This window comes from Chanodichthys erythropterus, chromosome 11 (assembly GCF_024489055.1).
Source record: "Chanodichthys erythropterus isolate Z2021 chromosome 11, ASM2448905v1, whole genome shotgun sequence".
In the NCBI taxonomy this organism is placed as follows: domain Eukaryota; kingdom Metazoa; phylum Chordata; class Actinopteri; order Cypriniformes; family Xenocyprididae; genus Chanodichthys; species Chanodichthys erythropterus.
The window spans coordinates 49,178,005-49,199,656 of record NC_090231.1 but is presented as its reverse complement, the minus strand read 5'-3'; the positions used below and the strand labels follow the sequence as shown (position 1 = coordinate 49,199,656).

The following is a 21,652-nucleotide window of genomic DNA, read 5'->3' as shown; positions in this document are numbered from 1 at the left end:
GTTTCAAATTTCAATATTTTATTCAGAATACAACATAGATGACATATCAAATGTTTAAACTGAGAAAATGTATCATTTTAAGGGAAAAATAAGTTGATTTTAAATTTCATGGCATCAACACATCTCAAAAAAGTTGGGACAAGGCCATGTTTACTACTGTGTGGCATCCCCTCTTCTTTTTATAACAGTCTACAAACGTCTGGGGACTGAGGAGACAAGTTGCTCAAGTTTAGGAATAGGAATGTTGTCCCATTCTTGTCTAATACAGGCTTCTAGTTGCTCAACTGTCTTAGGTCTTCTTTGTCGCATCTTCCTCTTTATGGTGTGCCAAATGTTTTCTATTGGTGAAAGATCTGTACTGCAGGTTGGCCATTTCAGTACCCGGATTCTTCTTCTACGCAGCCATGATGTTGTAATTGATGCAGTATGTGGTCTGGCATTGTCATGTTGGAAAATGCAAGGTCTTCCCTGAAAGAGACAACGTCTGGATGAGAGCATATGTTGTTCTATAACTTGGATATACCTTTCAGCATTGATGGTGCCTTTCCAGATGTGTAAGCTGCCCATGCCACACGCACTCATGCAACCCCATACCATCAGAGATGCAGGCTTCTGAACTGAGCGCTGATAGCAACTTGGGTTGTCCTTGTCCTATTTAGTCTGGATGACATGGCGTCCCAGTTTTCCAAAAAGAACTTCAAATTTTAATTTGTCTGACCACAGAACGGTTTTCCACTTTGTCACAGTCCATTTTAAATGAGCCGTGGCCCAGAGAAAACGCCTGTGCTTCTGGATCATGCTTAGATATGGCTTCTTTTTTGACCTATAGAGTTTTAGCCGGCAAATGGCACGGTAGATTGTGTTCACCGACAATTTTCTGAGCCCATATTGTGATTTCCATTACAGTAGCATTCCTGTATGTGATGCAGTGCCGTCTAAGGGCCCGAAGATCACGGGCATCCAGTATGGTTTTCCGGCCTTGACCCTTATGCACAGAGATTGTTCCAGATTCTCTGAATCTTTGGATGATATTATGCACTATAGATGATGATAACTTCAAACTCTTCACAATTTTTCTCTGAGAAACTCCTTTCTTATATTGCTCCACTATTTTTCGCCGCAGCATTGGGGGAATTGGTGATCCTCTGCCCATCTTGACTTCTGAGAGGCTCTTTTATACCTAATCATGTTGCCAATTGACCTAATAAGTTGCAGATTGGTCCTTCAGCTGTTCCTTATATGTATACGTACATTAAACTTTTCCGGCCTCTTATTGCTACCTGTCCCAACTTTTTTGGAATGTGTAGCTCTCATGAAATCCAAAATGAGCCAATATTTGGCGTGACATTTCAAAATGTCTCACTTTCAACATTTGATATGTTATCTATATTCTTTTGTGAATAAAATATTTATGAGATTTGTAAATTATTGTATTCCTTTTTATTCACAATTTGTACAGTGTCCCAACTTTTTTGGAATCGGGTTTGTGTGTGTGTGTGTGTGTGTGTGTGTGTGTATATATATATATATATATATATATATATATATATATATATATATATATATATATAATGACCAATTTATTTGAGACCTCAAATGCGAGGCTTTTTACAGCTTTTTTTTAAATACTTCTGATAGCACCAAATTACTGAAACAACTCATGTGAACTTTGTCATAATAATGAATAAATTCATAATAAAAACTAACAGCCACTCTCTCTCTTTCTGTCTGTCTGTTTCAGGTGAGATTCGGATGGCATTCGTCCTGTATAAGCATCTGGGTTCATACCTGTCCACAGAAAACGCCAGCATGAAGTTCAGTAGCGAGACGTTAAACACCAACTACTCTGTCATCGTCAACTCTCCCATTATAACGGCGGCCATCAACAAAGACAGTAACAAAGTTTACCTGTCTGACCCCGTCATATTCACAGTGCGACATATTCAGGTACGGGGGCCGTACGACATGCAGTTTGTGTTGTGTTCACTGTAAGATTTGTTGTTAAAATGGAAAAATCCTTTTTTGAATGAAATTCCAAGAGTGCTGGATTGTATATGTGTGTGTGCATGTGATTGTTTAGGTAAAGAGGTGATGAATAAATGGTTGCACTGGGTCCCTCAGTCACACCACCAGCATTTATGCTTGAATTATTTTTCATCCAACCACTTTATTGAAACGCACCCAAAAAATTACATACACAGAAACTCTGCCTCCAGCTGTGATTAGACAGGTTGAAAGACCAGGGAACTTGATTTCCTGTTTGTGTGTGTGGGAGGATGTTCATGGTAAAGCGATATTCACAGAACTCTGCAGATTTCCACAGAATCGAACTGGCTAGAGCTCTGCATGTTCCAACGCCCTGTGTCTCTGTTTATGCTAGATTTTGGCTAGCTTGATCATGCTTTCAGCCACCAGTAACAGTGTTTTACTCTTAGCTCCTTTTAATGCATTTTACAGAGTTTAAACATATTTTTCCCACAAAATGCAGAATTTTAAATTTATATCATATGGAATTAGTTGAACTTTAATGGGCTTTTTGACCCACTTAAGTACACCTTTATTTGTAATTTCATAATTACTTCTATGTCTTTTGAAATATGGTTAAAGTGTACTGCCCAATGTACTGACAAGCATTTATGGTAAACTAAATATATACTTTAATGTCATTTCTATTGAAACTTATGTCATGCATTTAAGTATATTTGCAATTACACAACTGTGTGATGCAATTTAGTATATTCAAAATATATTAACTCCAAATGTATTGAATTGTGTATTGAAAACACTACAGTCAAAATTATAATCAAGTATATTACATGTGCTTTAGTCAGTTAGTCATCACATCAAAATAAGCGTACTTCTTTAAAGCATTACAAAAGATTATCCAAACAATGATCTAAAATGTACTTTAGAGATAAAACATGACATTTATTATAAAGTGCACTTTTAAATGTACTTAATTGTGTTAAGAAACAGTCATGAAAGTGCATTATCTTTAAGTACACTTAAGTGTCATTTTATTTAATTAATATTATATAACCTGCAAGTGCATTTTTTTTTTAAATATACATTTAAGATTTACACTACAATTACAGTTAATAATACAATTAAGCACACATTGATTCATGTTATTCCAAAAGAAAAAACGAACAAAACAAAAACAAAAAACAAATCAAATGTCAACATAATTTGTATCAATGTGTGTGTGACGTGTGAGTGTGTGTGGCTTTGTGATATTAAAGTCTTCCTTCCACTGAGCACCTGGTGGCCCACATCTAGATTAGTATAAATTCAGCGTGGGTGAAGATCAGCAAGCTCATAATTATCCTCAATGAGGAAACATCCCATTTACCCAGAGCCGGTGGTCTGAAGGAAGTGTGGAACTGGAATAAAAATCGCTCAAAGGAAGCAAATGAAGTCTTTGAAATATCTACAGATATATGGGGATGTTTTCCTCTCATGGGTTTACTGTGTGTGATGATAAACATATGAGATAAAACGTATAGTCATTTCCAGTGTAAACAGGGTCCAATGCCTGTCATGCACCAAATGCAGCTAGAAACTCCAAATAAATAACATGCAGCTACCTGATAATTTTGTCATGGATTGCCTAAAACACAATAATCACTTGACATGCAAATTGACTAAATCAAATTAAAAACATTGAACCTCTGTCATGCGTCCTCTAAAACTTATCTCAGCTCACAGGTGTGTGTTTATGTGGCTCATCCAATTATATCTTCATCCATCCTGCAGTTTCATGATCAGTAAAACAATAGTTCTGGTGGATAAATTATTTGGGTGTTGACAGGTGTTTCAAAAGGTTCCTTTTGAGTGTAACTCTTGTTATTGCCCATGTTGTGTGTTCTGCTCATTCCCTCTCTCATGCAGTTTGTTGTTCTTCCTCCTCCAGCAGTCAGAGGAGAATTTCAACCCCAACTGTTCATTCTGGAGCTACTCGAAGCGCAGTATGACGGGCTTCTGGTCCACCCAGGACTGCCGGCTGCTGGGAACCAACCGAACGCACACCACCTGCTCCTGCACACACCTGACCAACTTTGCTGTGCTCATGGCTCATGTGGACGTGACGGTAGTTGCACTTTAAATACATCTGTCTGCGATATAAACATCAGACTTGTTCTAAACTAAGACGTTTCCAGCAACAATGTATCTGTCCACACATTAAAACATTGTATGATGTAGCACAACCCATCAGATTGTTTTCAATGCAATTTACACATTGCAACAATGCGGTTTTACAAATGAATAACATTATTACGAACAACCCCAATTATGTAAATATATATTGTTCAAGTGTTTCTTCTTACAAAACTGCCATTTTCTTGTGGAGGAAACTAGCATTCCACTCTAGGAAAATGTAAACTATATAATGTAAATCATCCTGAGATGTTTAGAGGTGCTGAATGGATTTTGCTCTCAAGAAAGATGTGAAGTGTGTTTGTTTGAGGGAATGATACAGGACAGCTGGTCAGAGTGTAAATTGTTTGTAAAACCAATTTGAATGCAACAATTTACACATTGCAACAATTACGCATGGTTTTACAGATGAATAACAGTATTACGAACACCCCCCAAATATGTACATATATATTATTAACCTGTTAAAGGGTTAGTTCACCCAAAAATGAAAATTCTGTCATCATTTACTCACCCTCATCTTGTTCCGAACCCGTAAGACTTTCATTCATCTTCGGGACACAAATAGATATTTTTAATAAAATCGGAGAGATTTCTGTCCCTCCATTGACAGCTATGCAACTACCACTTTGATGCTTCAGAGAGTTCATAAAGAGATTGTAAAACTAATCTGCATGAATTGAGCGGTTTAGTCCAGATTCTCTGAAGAGACACATTTGCTTTTATTTATATGATGAACAGATTGAATTTAGGCTTTTCAAGAATTGCTTTTGTGTGCTCATTCTCACACTGAAAGCTCTCCTTGGCAGCCTGGTGACTGTGCGTCAACTGGTTTGCGAAGTCACAGGCCCCAAACCTTTTAGGTTGTTGGTTCGACTCCTGTGTGGCACGTGGCCAGAAGTGGTGCAAATGTTGCGTTATAAAAGTGTGTGTGAGGTTGTGCCACTTCGATTCCTTTATTATCTGGATGAGCATTGTACTAATCCTTCTTCATCTTGGATTAGGCATTTGTTTTTGTTTTTTTCACTTTGTGTTCATTCTTATCTGAACTTCTGTTCATTTTAAATTCATTCTCACCTGTATTTCTGAATCTGTTTTTTTATGTATGTATGTTCTATTTCTGCTGGTTTTGACCTTCTGGCTCTGCACTGCTGTTGCTGCCCCTTTATGGGCTTTGCCCCGTATCGCTGCTTGCAGCTATATTTAAAAATAGCTTAATTTGTGTTCCGAAGGAACCCCAGTTTTTCAGCATAGATCTGAACTTAAATGGTTGTAATCCATGAATGCTTTGGAAGACACTCAGCAGATTTTTGCAGAAGTGAAAGTGTAAAAAAGTTTAAAGGGGACTTAAATGCCCCTTTTCACAAGATGTAATATAAGTCTCTGGTGTCCCAAGAATGTGTCTGTGAAGTTTCAGCTCAAAATACCTCATAGATCATTTATTACAGCTTGTCAAATTTGCCCCTATTTGGCAAAATCACGCTGTTTTTTTGTGTCCCTTAAAATGCAAATGAGCTGCTGCTCCCGGTCCTGCTTTCCAGAAGAGGGTGGAGCTTTAACATCTCGCTCTATAGTTGCTCAACAACAACAATGCTGGACAACAATGACACAGTCAAAATGATGATTGTCAAACTTACATTGGTCAAACCGGAGTCGGACACTGATGGAGAGACTTAGGAAAAAGCTACAACTTTTAGAATGAAACTGGAAGTTTCTGAATGGTTAGTGGATAAATTTATGAGGTTGCTGTGGAGTTGATTCAGCTCAGTAACTAGCATGTGCCGTCATGTTAATCTTTTATGCAAATCCTGCATTGAATTGACCCTTGTTTGTGAAGCAGTCTGGTATAAAACGACGGCATGGCAACAACACAGCAACTCTTCCTCTTCTCTAAAGCAGCCCAACATGGCCTCACACTCTTTGTTGCATATTCTCTGGGGCAGAGTTTATGTAAATTTTAGTGTTAGTGATGTCACTAACTTTGTATTGAACTTTGAGTGTCGTAACTTCACAGATGTTGTTTATTCTCTAACGGCAACATTACACACTAACTAAAGTTAAAAAAGTGAAATCATAATCAAACACCCCCTCAAGTTTACTGTAAAGCAAATGTACTGAACTAAACATTTTCTATTTTATACAAAATGACAAAAGACAATTTGAAATCCGATTTGAACAGCAAGAGTGTCCAGACTGAGATGCATCTGGAGACCACCTCCAAATGTGGTTTGAATCTGATTTGAAAAAAAAAAAAAAAAAAATCTGATTTCATGTGACTTCTGGGTAAAAAATGTGGATATGCAAAAAAACAGATTTTTGCTGGAAGTCTGAACATAGCCCAAATCATCCCAGGATGTTCAGAGGTGCTGAATGGATTTTGCTCTGAAAATTCAGAAGAAAGACGTGAGGTGTGTTTGTTTGAAGCAGGTGGATGTGGAGCAGATCTCTGTGGAGACTGTTTATTGTTTGTTGATGACTCCAGGCTGTGAGGTGCATTGTGGGAGATCAGCAGGTGGGCGGTCTTTATCTCTCCATATGATCCATGATCAACGACGATTCCCTGCTGAGTGACTTAATACACACTGAACAAACACACACATACACTGCTGTTTTTTTTAAGAATACTTTGTTATTGTTGCTTTTTGTTCGTTTTGAGCGTGTTTTAAAGGCCAACATGATACGTCTGACATACAGCTTGACACCTTCTGAGGTTTTGTAAGTTGCTGCCATGCATTATTTTCAAAATGATCACCTCTTAGTGCCATTTGTCTGTTTTTGTTTTGTTGTTTCTCTATTGAAGTCTGTCGTTCCCGGTGTTGTTGAGAACACAATTTGGCGGCAGGGTTTTTTCCTTCGCCTGGCAGGCGTGGGCTCACATGGGACGGAGTCTCAGCTAGGTGCATTTAGTCTAAAAGCTTAATTTACATTTTCCATTCAGAGCCAAAATTCAGCTTTACCTGTAGAGAAACCGAAAAGCAAGAGAACAATTGACAGGAGTGAAAAACAGTGAAAAATGAGGGGGGAAAAGACATTTTGACAGATGAAACAATGGCCCCGCTCAGTGGCCCTGTGGAGCACAGTCGACAGCCATGACTCTCGAGAGAACGAGAGAGAGGAGTAAATCGCTGACAGACGTTTTGATTAGCAAGTGAGAGAAGGGAAAACTGCAGGTCTCGTTCAGGTCCTGCTGTTTAAAATAAAATCTCCCCACTCCGATTTCATTTACACTGTGTGAGTCATGTCTGGAAGTAGTGGTCAACGAATGGTGCAGATGGACACTCATTTAGGACAGTGACACGCCCACAATAGAAATGGACACAACCCTCCATGCAAAAACAAACCCACACTTAGGCATGAGCAGCCATATTGGTCATGTCATGAGAAATAAAACTATTAGATATTTTACTTAAATATGGTATATATTTTAAGTAAAAATACTTTTACTTTTTTTTTTCTTTTTTTTTACACAAATGCATCACTTTATTAACCCCCCGGAGCCGTGTGGAGTATGTTTATGATGGATGGATGTGGATGGAAGCACCTTGTTTCACCTTGTTGATCCCACTCACTGCCATTATAAAGCTCTGATCCGTCAGGATATGTATTTGTATATCTCCGATTGTGTTCATCAGAAAGAAGAAAGTCATATACACCTACACTGTAAAAAGGAATTGTTGGTTTAACTTTAAAAAGTAAGTTACCTGGTTGCCTTAATTTTGAGTTCATTAAAATTAAAAATGTTAGTTAATACAATGAAGGCGATTGGTTTAATCAACAGAAACTCAAAATATTATGTTATCTGAACCACATTAATTAAGTTGATTTGACAAAAGAAAAAATGTTGTCAAAACAAATAAAAACAAACATTACAGTGTAGGATGGCTTGAGGGTCAGTAAAGCTTGGGGTAATTTTAATTTGAAAGTGAACTAATCCTTTAAAGTAAAATTAAAATGAACTAATCTGTCACACTACCAAACTTCATTGTTCATTTTAATTAAATTAAAATGTTGCCTCAGAAAAGTACAAATCATTTCTAATACTAAATCTGAAATGAAAATAAATTAAAGCTAAATAGAACTATTTCAAATAAACTAAACATTAAAAACTTACAAAAAAATACTGAATTTAAAAAAAATGTTTTACATTTTGTCCCACTGCCTGAACTGCCAAACTGCATTGTACAGGATTGTTGCCCAGGCAAAAAGTCTTATTCAGCACTATATAGCCTTATAGATGGGTTTAATTCAGTCATGTATTTATCCACCTGACCGCTCCATTTCACCCTCAGATTGTTGGTGAATGAGAGAGAGATTTTGTGGGTAAATCCTCACAGGTGAGTGTTTTGTTGTTGCCATGGCTGCAGCAGTGCCAGTGATAGCGAGAGGTGTATTAATGGACACATTGAGACCACTGGAGTGGCAGAGAGATGCATTGATGCTGAGTCTGGGGACAATGTCAGGCAATTGTCATCCATCAATCTTCAATCTTAAAGGAGGGCTGCTAGACGTCATGGATATCTCGTGCTCTCATAACCAAGGTTATGACTCATTAGATTGAGAAAACGAGGACTGTTAGAATTCTGACACTGACTGCTGCATAGCTGAAATGTGTGCATGAATGTGTTCTTAATGAGGCTTTGTACAGATGTGTGCTCGTGTTTGTTTCTGAAGGCCTTTTATGAAAGACTGTGCGTCACTGAAATGCATTCAACTCATTCATTCTGCTCCGAAACTAAAGCAAAGGTAACATTCCTCCAGAAGTACAGCTGCCAACAGATGAAAATCTTCCTCCTACTACTTTTTTTTTTTTTCCATGACTAAACTGGAGCTTCCGAGCTTCAGAAGTAAGTTCTGCTCAATTCCATTCAAAAGTTTGGGGGCGGTAAGATACAGTATGTTAAAATCCCTCTGTATCCCTTAAAACTCATCTTTGATCACCAAAATGACATATTTCCTGTGGGAAAAAAAAATAAAAAATCTCAATGCCTTAAAATAGCTTGAATATAACTCTGCACCTTTGCCTCATTTAGTATATGAGGACCTATGGATATGCTAATTAGCCCCACCTCCACTCACTCACACAAGCTCAGAGATCCACTCGGTCAACTTACTGAAATAAATGCTGTGCAATGGTAGCACTTTTTACAATGTCGGACACATAACGGTAATTAATATGATTAGCCTTTTGCTTGCTTACATTATTAAACAGCTAATAATGTGTTGTTAATGTTACACAAACCATGTTCCCGTTTGTGACGTCACAAACACTAGCAATTCCAAAGCTTTTTTTTTTTTTTTTTGAATTTGCACATGGTTTGTCCTTAAGCATATTAAAAACACCACATAAACACATGAACAGCATTAAAAACTTGATTTTCACCACAGGGGGACTTCGATGTTTTTGAAAGACATATCTTATGCTCACCAAGGCGGCATTTATTTGATCAAAAGTACAGTTGAATCAGATATATTGTGAAATATTATTTCATTCTAAAATAACTGTTACCTATTTAAATATCTTTTAAAATGTAATTGATTCATGTGATGCAAAGCTGAATTTTCAGCATCATTACTCTGGTCTTCAGAGTCACATGATCCTTCATGAAAACAGTTGTGCTGCTTCATGTTTTTGTGGAAACTAAGTCTTCGATGAATAGAAAGTTCAAAAGAAAGAAAAATTTATTTGAAATAGAAATCTGATGTAACATTATAAATGACTTGATCAGTTTAATGCATCCTTGCTAAATAAATACATTTTATATTATCTTTAAAAAGATCTCACTGACCGCAAACTAGCATATTTTAATGTTTATGCGCTTTGAATGCTGGCTAAAACATTATATTAAGTTAAATCTGTTATTATTAGTAGTATTAGTAATCCCATCATTGCATGACACAGTGTCTGACTGCGGTTGTTTTAAACATTTTTCTAGATGACTGAAATGATCTAATTTTAATCAAATTTGATCGTTTCGGTAATCTAGAAAAACATTAAAAATGTCTCAAATTTCTCTAAAGTTTTTTTTTTTTTTTTTTTTTTTTTTCATTATTATTATTTATCTGTGTAAAACCTTTGTAATTGTCACTTGAGTGCACCATTTTAACATGAAATATCAATATATGAACACGTGATGAAATAACCAGTGAATTGCTGTTGTTGTTGATGTTTTAACTGGTTCTTTGAGACAATTTCCACCAATTTGTGGGAACTTCTCAGCAAGAGCTCTGCTGTTAAACTGCCGTGTTTTCTGTGAGTGACGTGAACTGATATTGAGGGAAGAAGAATTCAGACAGGTTATAAATCTACCAGATCATGAATCTGGAAGTACACACACAAACACACACACACACTGATCCCTTTTCCTTTTTGTGTCGGTGTGTTTGATGGAGAGCAGAGCGCTATTAATCACACACCTGCTCCATCACCTCCGTGTGTGTGTGCGTGTGTGCATGTGTGTTTCATGACTGTTCATCTGTGTCTCTGTGCTAGAGCTTGGTGATATATAGCAAATGCTTACTATATTTATTATTTTGTTGACAATATAAACTTAATCAATATTGTTAATATTGTGATGAACAATGTGCTTTTTATTTGCTTTTTATTAAGCCTGGTGAAGATCACAACAGTAGAACTCTTTTTCGCTCCTTCTTTAATTATCATTTCTGATTGAAACTGCAAAAATGCCATTATTGTTCGAAAGTCAGTTGAATTCAAACTGCCCATTTAAGTGAATTAATTCAAAACTCTGATTCAGTGACTCATTTATGCCAACTCTCTGAAATGTTCATGTGGCATTTTCTGATCTTTTTTACTACTATGGTTATGCACATTGTCATTCCATTTCAGAGCATAAACAGAAACTGATGTATAATGTTTCTAATGTTTAATTCTAATGTTTAGGCTTAATACAAACAGATAAAAATTGCTAAAGTAGTAAGAAAAATTTTGATATACAACATTCTGCAATTAATATACTTTTTTACACCACAAAAAATAGCGAACTACATTTGTCTTCCACATTCATTATGTGTTTCATTATATATAAAGAATCTTATCTTGTCATGAAATCCCACTCTCTATATGTACACGTGTGTGTGTGAGTGAGTATGTGTGTGTTTATAGACACATAGATTTACTTTAGCTCAGCGTTGACTCTATAAAGTCTGAGGCCTCACTGTGGATTCTGCTGAGCAGGCTTGAGCTGTTGATTTACTTACAGCACTGACACACACACTCACTGTGTGTTGAATGTAGAGGAGATATAGCGCTCAAGGGTGAGTGGGCCTCAGGAAGAGTGATGTGTTATGTGCTCAACAGCCCTCTGGGGCGCACACACAGACACACAGGCACATATAAGTTGTGTACTGTTACCTACGCTCATAAATATTCATGTGCTGTGTTCTTCAGAAGTGCTGACATCCGGTCTTCCAGACTCAAAATCTTCTGGGATGCGTCCCATATCAGCTGTGCTCTTTTCCCCTGGCTGTGCGGCCTCCGTAGGGATCCTACTGAGGTAGTACAGTGGGGAATCAATGACGGCCGTCTGCAGTATCTGAAAGCTTTAACTGTGGCACGCTAATAAATCAAGCTCACTGTCACACACTGATACTGCCTTAAAAAACAGAAAAAAATACACAAATAGATGCAGGTTGTGCAGTGTTGGAAGCTACTTTACAACTGTGCAGATCATTTTTTTAGTAAATATTCACAAAAAAATATAGCTAATACACATAGAAAGCTATCTTCGAATTGCCTTAATGTAATATTTATTACCTCCAAATGTTGTTTTTAAAATATTCTAAGTTGTGGAGGAATTCCAGTGAGGAAAAGAAAGCCATGTCTATTCTCAAACATAAAACAAACATGACAAAACTATATATTCAATTGATCACGCTTAAACTAAAGGATTTATACTATGCTACTCCACATAAGGAAGAACACACATGCCAACTAGTTACTGACCTGATGCAGACTAATATACACATAGCTGAAGCTGCTTGATTTTGTATTGGTCTGGAGCAAGGTTTACGTAAGGTAACTTAAAAGGGGAAGTCTGAAATCTGCCCAAATGAATCTCAATTAGATCATGCTGCAGTTCCATTTTTCACCACAGATTTATATTGGAAAATTATGGAGTGCTGTAGAGCTGGGGAGGACTCTGGCACCCGCTGCCTCGCTTAGTATCATAAAAAACATGCCTGCCATGGGCATCAATTGAGAATGGCCGGGTATGGCGGCTGCCATACCTTGGCTGCCTGATCAATCGAGTTATATTACTACGAGTAACATAATTTGTATTGTTAAATAAAACAGAGAAGTAAGTAAGTTAAAGCTATCTGGTTGTTATATTTGTGTCATTTGAGTTCAACGATGCTACCAATGTCTCTATTTACAGTGTTGAGTATTGTAGCCAATCACAGGGATTTCTGTTGAAAATAATGACCAATCAGAGGTGCTTAAGTTACCAGTAGCGAGAATTCACACAGTATCTCTCAAAATGCTGAATGAGTTTATATTTAGCATAAGTTTACTAAGTTCTGCATGTGAACAAATCCCCTCGTTATAATAAACAAAGCGGACACATGATAAATAAAAAATTCAATGTGCAGTTTTGACAGATTCATTGATTTAAAATGGAATTTTCACACTTGATGAGTTTTTTTCTTCATGAGACTTTGAATTTTCCTACATTCTTCAGAACAAACAAACAAAAAAAAAAGACTTATAATAATAGTGATTGCTGGTCACTATTCTGCTGGCTGTATCGATAATATAATGTCTTTTTGGATTTTAAAATAAAAGTGTTAGTTTTCCTACATCGTGAAACTTTTCAGACTTTTGAGCTTTAAAGTGCTGGAAAAAGTTGTGTGAAGTAGGATACTTGGGGCCCTATTTTAACGATCTAAATGCAAAGTGTAAAGCGCACAGCGCAGGTGCACTCAGGGAGTGTCCAAATCCACTTTTGCTATTTTAACGACGGAAAAACGGTCCGTGCGCCGGGGCGCATTTTTGAAATGGGTTGTCCCTATTCTCTTAATGAGTAATCGGCATAACGTTCAATAAACCAATCAGAGGGTCATATCCCATTCCCTTTAAGAGCGAGATGCGGTCGCGCCATGGCGGATTGCTATTTACATGGCGGAATTTGTTGGCGGAAAAGCTGAATGCTTTTAAAGCGAAGAAACCAATCTGCTCGTGCACAAAGTTAAAGCGGGCTTGCAAATGCAGGCTTTCAAATAGCTCCGCACGATGAGTCAGTTAATATATATGTGTGTGTATTGGCACGATTGTTCAATTAATTAGCCAATTTCGTTCATCATTATAAGTAGTAATAGGCTGAATTGAAAATAGGTAGCCTAATTCTAATACACGCAATGACTATTCATCATTACATTTTTATATTTATGTAGCCTACACAATAATATTTTTTTACACTGTAATCCTTTCGTTTTTAATATTTGGCATATTTGTGTGATGCGCATCCCTGTGTGTAATAAGCAAAGTCAACGCGCACTGTGGACGCACCCAGAGGTGCAGTTTCTACCAACGCGCTCTAACAAAAAAATATTGCGCCATTGACTTTAGACTTTAGACCAGGTTTGAGTTGGTCTATGGAGCAGTCTATTTTCAGCTCCTTAAAATAGCAATGCGCCGGCAATGCACCTGAACACACCTCTTTTTTAGACCAGCACGCCCATGGGTGCACTAACTGGCGCAAATGCATTTACTAATTTAAGGACGTGGCGCTGAACGGGAAAATGCGAACGGCGCCGGACGCAAACTAGCAAACACACTTGCGCTGCACCTTGCGTCGCATTGCACCGAGTGTATTATAGGGCCCTTGGACTGTCACGTCTAGGGAGTAAGATTGGATGACATCATCAGAGTCTGCCATAACTTGGCTTTTAGTGAAATGACGCCACTGATGCCTGCCGAAACCAAACAGTAAATTTTAATACATCCTGCTCACTTTATGACTTAAAATAGTCTAAAATCCAAAACATATTTGTGCAGAATGCTGAACACATTTACAATGTATTATTGATTCAGTTTATATAGAGGTCTATGTTTTGATGAATATTTTGGTGAGGCTCTGCCCCACCTGCCCTTACAGACGAGCCCCGGCTAGATGTAGAGTTGAATTTTGACAATGTCATAACTTATTGAAATACAAGTATTTGAGTGATCTTGGAATCCTGCACCAAAAAAAAAAAAAAAAAAAAAAAAAAAAAATGTTTTTAATTAATATTTTTGTCTTACAACAAAATAAACTTACTTGAGAAGCAATTTTTCAAGTGAAATCACATTGTATTTTAAATTGTGTAAATATAAAGACTTTTGGGGGGGGGGGATTATATCTTGAAGTAAGTTTATTTTTCTTACCAAGCAATTTGTGTCTTCTTGTTTACTCATAAAAGTCATTTTAAAGTATGTGTTCTGAGTTTGTCACACCGCAGAAAAATGTGTTATTAACCACCCAGCCAATTTTGAATGATTAAAAAAAATCTGCAAGTAAATGAAATAAGTTATCAAAATCTCGAAAAAATAGGCAGCGCTCTCTGCTCTCAAACGCTGGGGGTGTGTCCGCTGGCGGAGCTGAAACCACACCCACTCGCGAGAGCTGCCGTCTCAACTGACTTGAGTTTAATGAGTCAAACATACTGATGTATATAAAAATAATCATTTTGAGGGTTGCAAATTTTAGTAGAGTTACTGTGGACTACCTACTAATTATAACATAACTCGGCAACTTACACTCATTGGTGGGCATGTACTGCCGGACTGCTGTCGAGTCGACAAAAGACGGCGCCGCGAGACGGGAGGATGAAGGCCGGGACGGGAGAGACTCTGTCCAGCCCCATATATCATCGGTTATCGGTTGGACGGTAGGAAGGCCGAGGCGGGAGGGGGGCCGAGGTCTGTTCAGTCACATTCACCAAAAACGGCGGATTATCTGTGAATCCCAGCTGTCTGATGAAAGTTTGTAAAATTATCCGGTGTAGAACGATCACTTTAGAATCCTTCATATCATCGTTTTAGGAAATTTAAATAAGGAGACCGAGCATATTGTATATTTTAACAACCATGTAATATGCATTTGCGTGACGAAGACATTACTAGCTATATGTGCAAAGGGTTGTATGACTGTAATGACACTCGACATTGAGCGAGTGAACCGCTGTAGAGTTAGAGGCGGCGCCATGCTCGGTGCGTCATCGACAGTTATATAGTGTTAGGGGAGGGGCTATGCTCGGGGGTCCAAGTGCGTCATCAGACCCCCGTTTTAGCTCCGCCCAAAAAATCCTGAGCAGAGACTTGGTGAAAAACTGTTTAACACTCTAACTTCACAATTAAGCATTACACAATTCACAGTCTTTGTAATGTTTCAGCAATACATTTGTGTAACATTTATAAAGTGTTTAGAAATAATTCTCAGAATTGACTTTACAGGGACTTTAAACAAAAAGATTTAGGCTTAACCTTAAAAAAAGGTACTAAAGTAAGATAAACTTAATATAAAATCTATATTCTGCAGAAGTTTTATTTTAGTATTATTTATATACTATTATAGTATTTAAGTTTCACTTTTTAAAGTTTTATTTCTGCTTTATTTCTGTAAACCAAAATCATTTTTAATGGGGTTTAAAAATGTAGGGGTCTTTACAAAATTATGGACTGCTCACACTGATGTAAATGTCTGAAATCATTGCTCTGATGTGCTCTCATGCTATCAGACACTTTGATGGTGTCACTGTGTATCTGCTGCTGTGCTTCAGTCCTGTAATTGCTGCTTGCAGCGATATTTTTATACCCAGGTATAATATTCATGTTCAAAGGAATGTGAAAACATTCTAATCTCTGTCTCTCTCTGTAGACGACAGACCCTGTGCATGATCTGTTGCTGGACGTCATCACGTGGGTGGGCATCCTGCTGTCTCTGGTCTGTCTGCTCGTCTGCATCTTCACCTTCTGCTTCTTCCGCGGCCTCCAGAGCGACAGGAACACCATTCACAAGAACCTCTGCATCTCGCTCTTCATCGCTGAAACGCTCTTCCTCACCGGCATCAACCGCACAGACCAGCCTGTACGACAAACATACACACACAAATCATCTTTCATTGCATTTTTTATCACATTAAAAATCCTTATTTTTTGAAGTACTGATCTTTCTGTACCATGTAGCTGGGAACATCGCATATTCAAATTGGCTAACTGCATGTTTTTATTAGTTCATGTGAGGGTGAAATAGCACAAGTGGGTGTGTGTCATAAAGATTTAATGTGAGAGCGTTCAGTGTGTGTGACTCTAATGCAGGAACATCATACATGAATCATAATCTTTAAACCCTATTATTTAACATTTTTCAATTATCTGAGCAGGTTTGTGAGGTCACTGAACAGCATCCATCAATGTCCACATAGCACACCTCCTCACGAGACCGTTTGCTTGCGTTTCAGATCGCCTGCGCTGTCTTCGCAGCACTACTGCATTTCTTCTTCTTGTCTGCGTTCACGTGGATGTTTCTGGAAGGCGTTCAGCTCTACATCATGCTGGTGGAAGTGTTTGAGAGTGAGCATTCACGCAGGAGATATTTCTACCTGGCCGGATATGGCATTCCTGCCCTCATTGTGGCTGTTTCTGCTGCAGTGGATTACCGCAGTTATGGGACAGACAGAGTGTGAGTCTCATACACACACACACACACTCATATGATCTGAACGAGTCTGAATGAGTGTGTGTGTGGTCGCAGGAGGGTTGAAGTTTAGTCTAATGTTGCGGAAATTAAAGTCTGAATAATTGAAAGAACTCTCTTGTATCAGCCAAAAGACACAAGAACCTCTGAGACAACCTACAGTACTGCTTCCTTTGTGTGTGTGTGTGTAGCTTTGAAACTCGAGTGATGTGACTTTCTCTCATTTTCAGGTGCTGGTTGCGGTTGGATACTTATTTCATCTGGAGTTTTATAGGCCCCGCCACACTCATCATCATGGTAACCAGCCCTGATGCTCTCTAAAAACTACATTCAAAATATTCAGTATTGTACAATCTAGTGCACTCATGTGTGAACCCTCAACCAATCCTATGCTTTTGTTTTTCCTAGCTGAATGTGATCTTCCTAGGAATCGCTCTGTACAAGATGTTCCACCACACTGCCATCCTGAAGCCAGATTCTGGTTGCCTTGACAATATCAAGTAAGCCTGACAGTAAGGCGTGGAGCCTGTGGGATGGGCTCTTTGAAGGGAGGAGCCTTCGATGGGTGGGGCATGTAATGGGTGGAGTCTGTGAAAGGTGGAGCCAGTCGTAGATGGGGGTCTATGAGGGGTAGGGCATCTGGCGGATTTGTTTAGGGTGGGTTATTTGGGGAGGAGCCTTTGAAAGGTGGGACCTGTGGTTGGTGGAATCTGTGAGGTGAATTTATATGAGACTTAAAGCTTGTGGTGGGTGGAGTCTTAGGGAGGGGACCTTTGAAACATAGGGCCTGTGGTGGGAGGAGTCTTTGATAGGTGAGGGGTGGAGCCTGAGGGATGGGCTCTTTGAAGGAAGGAGCCTTTGATGGGTGGATTCTGTGAAAGGTGGTGCTTACAGAAGGGTGGAGCCAGTTGTAGATGGAGTCTCTAAGGGGTGTGGCATTTTAACACCAGGTCTCAACAAAAGTTAAAACATTGCTCAGTTTGTTTGAGCAGCCTGACATGTCAACTTCAGACTCAAGCAATGTTGTGAATTTTGCAGCACTAACTGTTTGTCCAGACAACATTTGTCTGGTAACAGGAGTAGTGTTGTTTATGAGAAACCTGTTTGGAAACAATCATGGTGTTCTGTTTCATGGCACTAATTGTGCAGAAATGACACACTTCAAGTTTATGGACAGAAGTCTAAGTGGCCCATTGACCATCTACTGAGGAACTCGCATGGCTCATTTTTCATATTGTCGTAGGTTGAGGTGAAAGTAAAACTGGCACAGGTATCCCACAGCGTGCGTGTGTGTGTCTGTGTATTCTGTGGGGAGGTTGTCGTTACCTGAAGATCTGTGTTGTTTCACAGGAAAGAGCAGCAGACATTCTGCCCAAATTAACCTCAGCACGCACATGAATATTCATCACCGGAGCCACACAGCCACTCAGGAGAGCAGAGCTCTGAAAGGACTATAAATATGCTAATTTATGGCTGTCCCCTTAGATCCAGCATAGTGAGCAGGACAGTGTGTGTTCAGTTGTTCATGTGTGTGCATTTGTCTGTGAGATCCATACTAATCAGACCGTTTGAGTCAATGATCTTATAGTATTATTGCTGTGGATGGGATGAGATTTCACAGTGGATCTGCATTTGTGTGTGTGTGTGTGTGTGTGTGTGTGTGTGTGTGTGTGTGTGTGTGTGTGTGTGTGTGTGTGTGTGTGTGTGTGTGTGTGTGTGTGTGTGTGTGTGTGTGTGTGTGTGTGCTTTTGTTTATATTACATTGTGGGGACCAAATGTCCCCATGATGTAATATAAACCTGAGTTCACCTACATCGTGGGGACCAGCCAGCGGTCCCCACAATGTAAATGGGTTTATAAATCATATAGAATGAGTTTTTGTGAAAAAGTAAAAGTTTGCACAGTTTCCTGTGAGGGTTAGGTTTAGGGGTAGGGGCAGGGTAGGGGGATAGAATGTACAGTTTGTTCAGTGTAAAATGCATTGAAGTCTATGGAAAGTCCCCACAATTCACAAAAACAAACGTGTGTGTGTGTGTGTGTGTGTGTGTGTGTGTGTGTGTGTGTGTGTGTGTGTGTGTGTGTGTGTGTGTGTGTGTGTGTGTGTGTGTGTGTGTGTGTGTGTGTGTGTGTGTGTGTGTGTGTGTGTTAAGAGGCCAAACTGGACTAATATGTCCCTTTGTCCATAACAGACAGAAAATTCTGATGGACACAGTGCATAAATCCTGACTGAAACATGTACATATGCATTCATGTGTAGAGCTCAAAAGTGATCACCTACATTTGCAGTGGCCTTGGGATTTGTTCTTGAAGTATTTTTCCCATTCATTTTCTCTACAGGCTTTTCAGAAACATATTCTCCACAGAGAGTTCATAGCCTTGAACCAAACCAACCAGCTCAGAAATGAATCACAGTAATACAAGCATTGATTTAAAGAAAACTAACAAAAAAAAAAAAAGACAAAGGCACAAGACCGTGTACTTGATGCACTTTAGGAGAGAGTTTTTTTTTTTTTTTTTTTTTTCAGGGAAACACATGGCTAAAGTAGTTCTAGGCAGATCTGTAATGACCACATTACAGTTCCATGTAACTTCGCCAAATTATTTCAGTTATTGCAAAGGTCCTTACAGCAAAAGAACCAAAACCCACAACAACATTGACCAAGCAAATTAAAATATTAAACAATAGGATAAAAATTAAAATTTGTTTTTGCCACAAAATTATGACAAATGCATCTGACAAATGTCTTGAAGTACATCATCTGAACAATGTTTTGAGGTGTGGTATCCGTAGTATAAGCAGAATAATTGACTCCGGGCCATTGAATTATTGAAAAATAACACCGAGGCATTACCACCATGGGTGTGCATTATTTTTCTAATAATTCAACGACCCATCGTCAGTTATTCCTTACTTAATTTGATATTCATTTGAATGTGCAGTTTCAGTGCAGTGTACTTGCAGATAATATAATAAAATAAAAGGCCACTTTTCTGACTGTTTCTTAACCCTTATGAAAAAGAAGTTTATTCAGGTGTGCTATTTGGTATACGTCTTTTAAACTAAAAATAAGATAGTATACTTTCAGTCTACTTTTTCTCAGAAATATGGCTTCTCAGAAATATACTTTATGTACCTCTCTTTCCTGGCCATTGACTGAATTTTCAGGTTATAAGGTAGGGGGCGCTAATCCTAACACTTACCCCTAAACCTACAATATTAGGGGGGTAATAATATGGCAGGGGGTCGAAATTCGGCACAACACCGGAACATATTTCTTAAAGGACCCACGTACCATATTAAACGAAACACCAATCACTGAAAAAATGAACATAACATCTCAAATAAAATAAATCAATATTAAAAGAATACATTTAAATTAAATATTAAAAGAATAATTCCAAGAATACAAAATAATTATATAAATATAAAATAATTGATAATAACAAAGGGAGAGATTTTGCATGAAATTAATGAATTAATATAACACCTGTTACATCAGTACATTTGGCAGTACACTTCAACCATATTTCAATAACAATAGAAGTGATTATAAAATTACATATAATGATGTACTTAAGTCCGATTTTAGTGGTTAACTAATTGCATTTATAATATACTAGAGATGCACCGATACCATTTTTTAAGTACCGAGTACAAGTACCGATACTTTTTTCTGGTACTCGCCAATACCGATGCCTACCGATGCATTTATTCATCTCTCTCTCTCTCTCTCTCTTTTTTTTTTTTTTTTTTTTTTTTTTTTTTTTGGTGAAGTTGCAGTTTTCCAAACACAACACAGTGAGACTAATGGATGTAGGACAGCTTCTTTATTATTACTCTAATGAAAAGAAGTCATATTTTTTTATGTGCTTGTCAAAATCTTAAAGAACAAAAAATTCACAGTGTCCAATAACGTAAGAAGGGCATAATAACCAATATATTTAATTGTTGTTATATAAAAAGATATTTACAAACAAATTACAAACAATACAACAAATACTACAGAGATACAAATAAAATATATGTCAGATACAGTAGGTTAATTTACCATATATACATTTATTTAACATCTTTTGTTGTTTTATTAACATAAATTACAAATATAGGCTATGGTCCCTTTAAGACCGAATCCATGGATACTGACACACATCCTGTTTTCACCCAAATGTTTACGTTGACTTAAGCCATAACCGACTGTATTTACATGAGATACTCCACATGATGGACGTTTTGACAACTATGTGTGCATTTTTGTGACCATTCAGGCACGAGGAGAACTGATCGTGCGCTGTCTGAACTGGGATTGCACTTAAGAAAGAGAGAGCACTTCTGGTCTGTGTCATTCAGCACGATTCTGCCTATCCCGCTTTCACTAATCAATAACGAATTGTGATTGAAAGCATGCAGTTTGCAATGTGTGGGTTGTCATCATTAATTTTGAAGTATTTCCACACCTCTGAGGCTGACATTGTGTCTGAAATTCTGTCAGTTACGTCACACGAGGTATCTGTCTCTGGTATCGGGGGAGTACGGGTACAAGTACACTAGCTTGGTATCGGACCCGATACTGGTATTGGTATCGGTGCATCCCTATAATATACATTTAACCTATAATATATTTTCATTTAATTGCAAATAATGTGTAATTAAGTGTCCAAAAACATTGCATTGAGTTTGCAGTTAAGTATATTATTTTACTGTGTGTTTACGGTTTTTAAAAATATGCTATAGTGTACTTCTTTTTCCACAAGGGTAAATAGTCAATTTAGGATTATCTAGTTATCAGGTTTAGTACCTC

The 21,652-nt window shown here is 37.9% G+C and overlaps 1 protein-coding gene across 15 annotated transcripts in view; it reads left to right on the top strand.

Annotated features, from left to right (window-relative positions):
• Positions 1–21,652, top strand: part of LOC137030018 (adhesion G protein-coupled receptor L3-like) — a 433,419-nt gene that overhangs the window by 334,653 nt on the left and 77,114 nt on the right. For all 15 annotated transcript variants that reach the window (XM_067399942.1, XM_067399940.1, XM_067399945.1 and 12 more), the window contains 6 exons: positions 1,742–1,947; positions 3,914–4,090; positions 16,035–16,244; positions 16,618–16,838; positions 17,084–17,150; positions 17,262–17,353. In XM_067399942.1, coding sequence (XP_067256043.1) covers positions 1,742–1,947; positions 3,914–4,090; positions 16,035–16,244; positions 16,618–16,838; positions 17,084–17,150; positions 17,262–17,353 — 973 coding nt within the window. The remainder of the gene's footprint in view (positions 1–1,741; positions 1,948–3,913; positions 4,091–16,034; positions 16,245–16,617; positions 16,839–17,083; positions 17,151–17,261; positions 17,354–21,652) is intronic.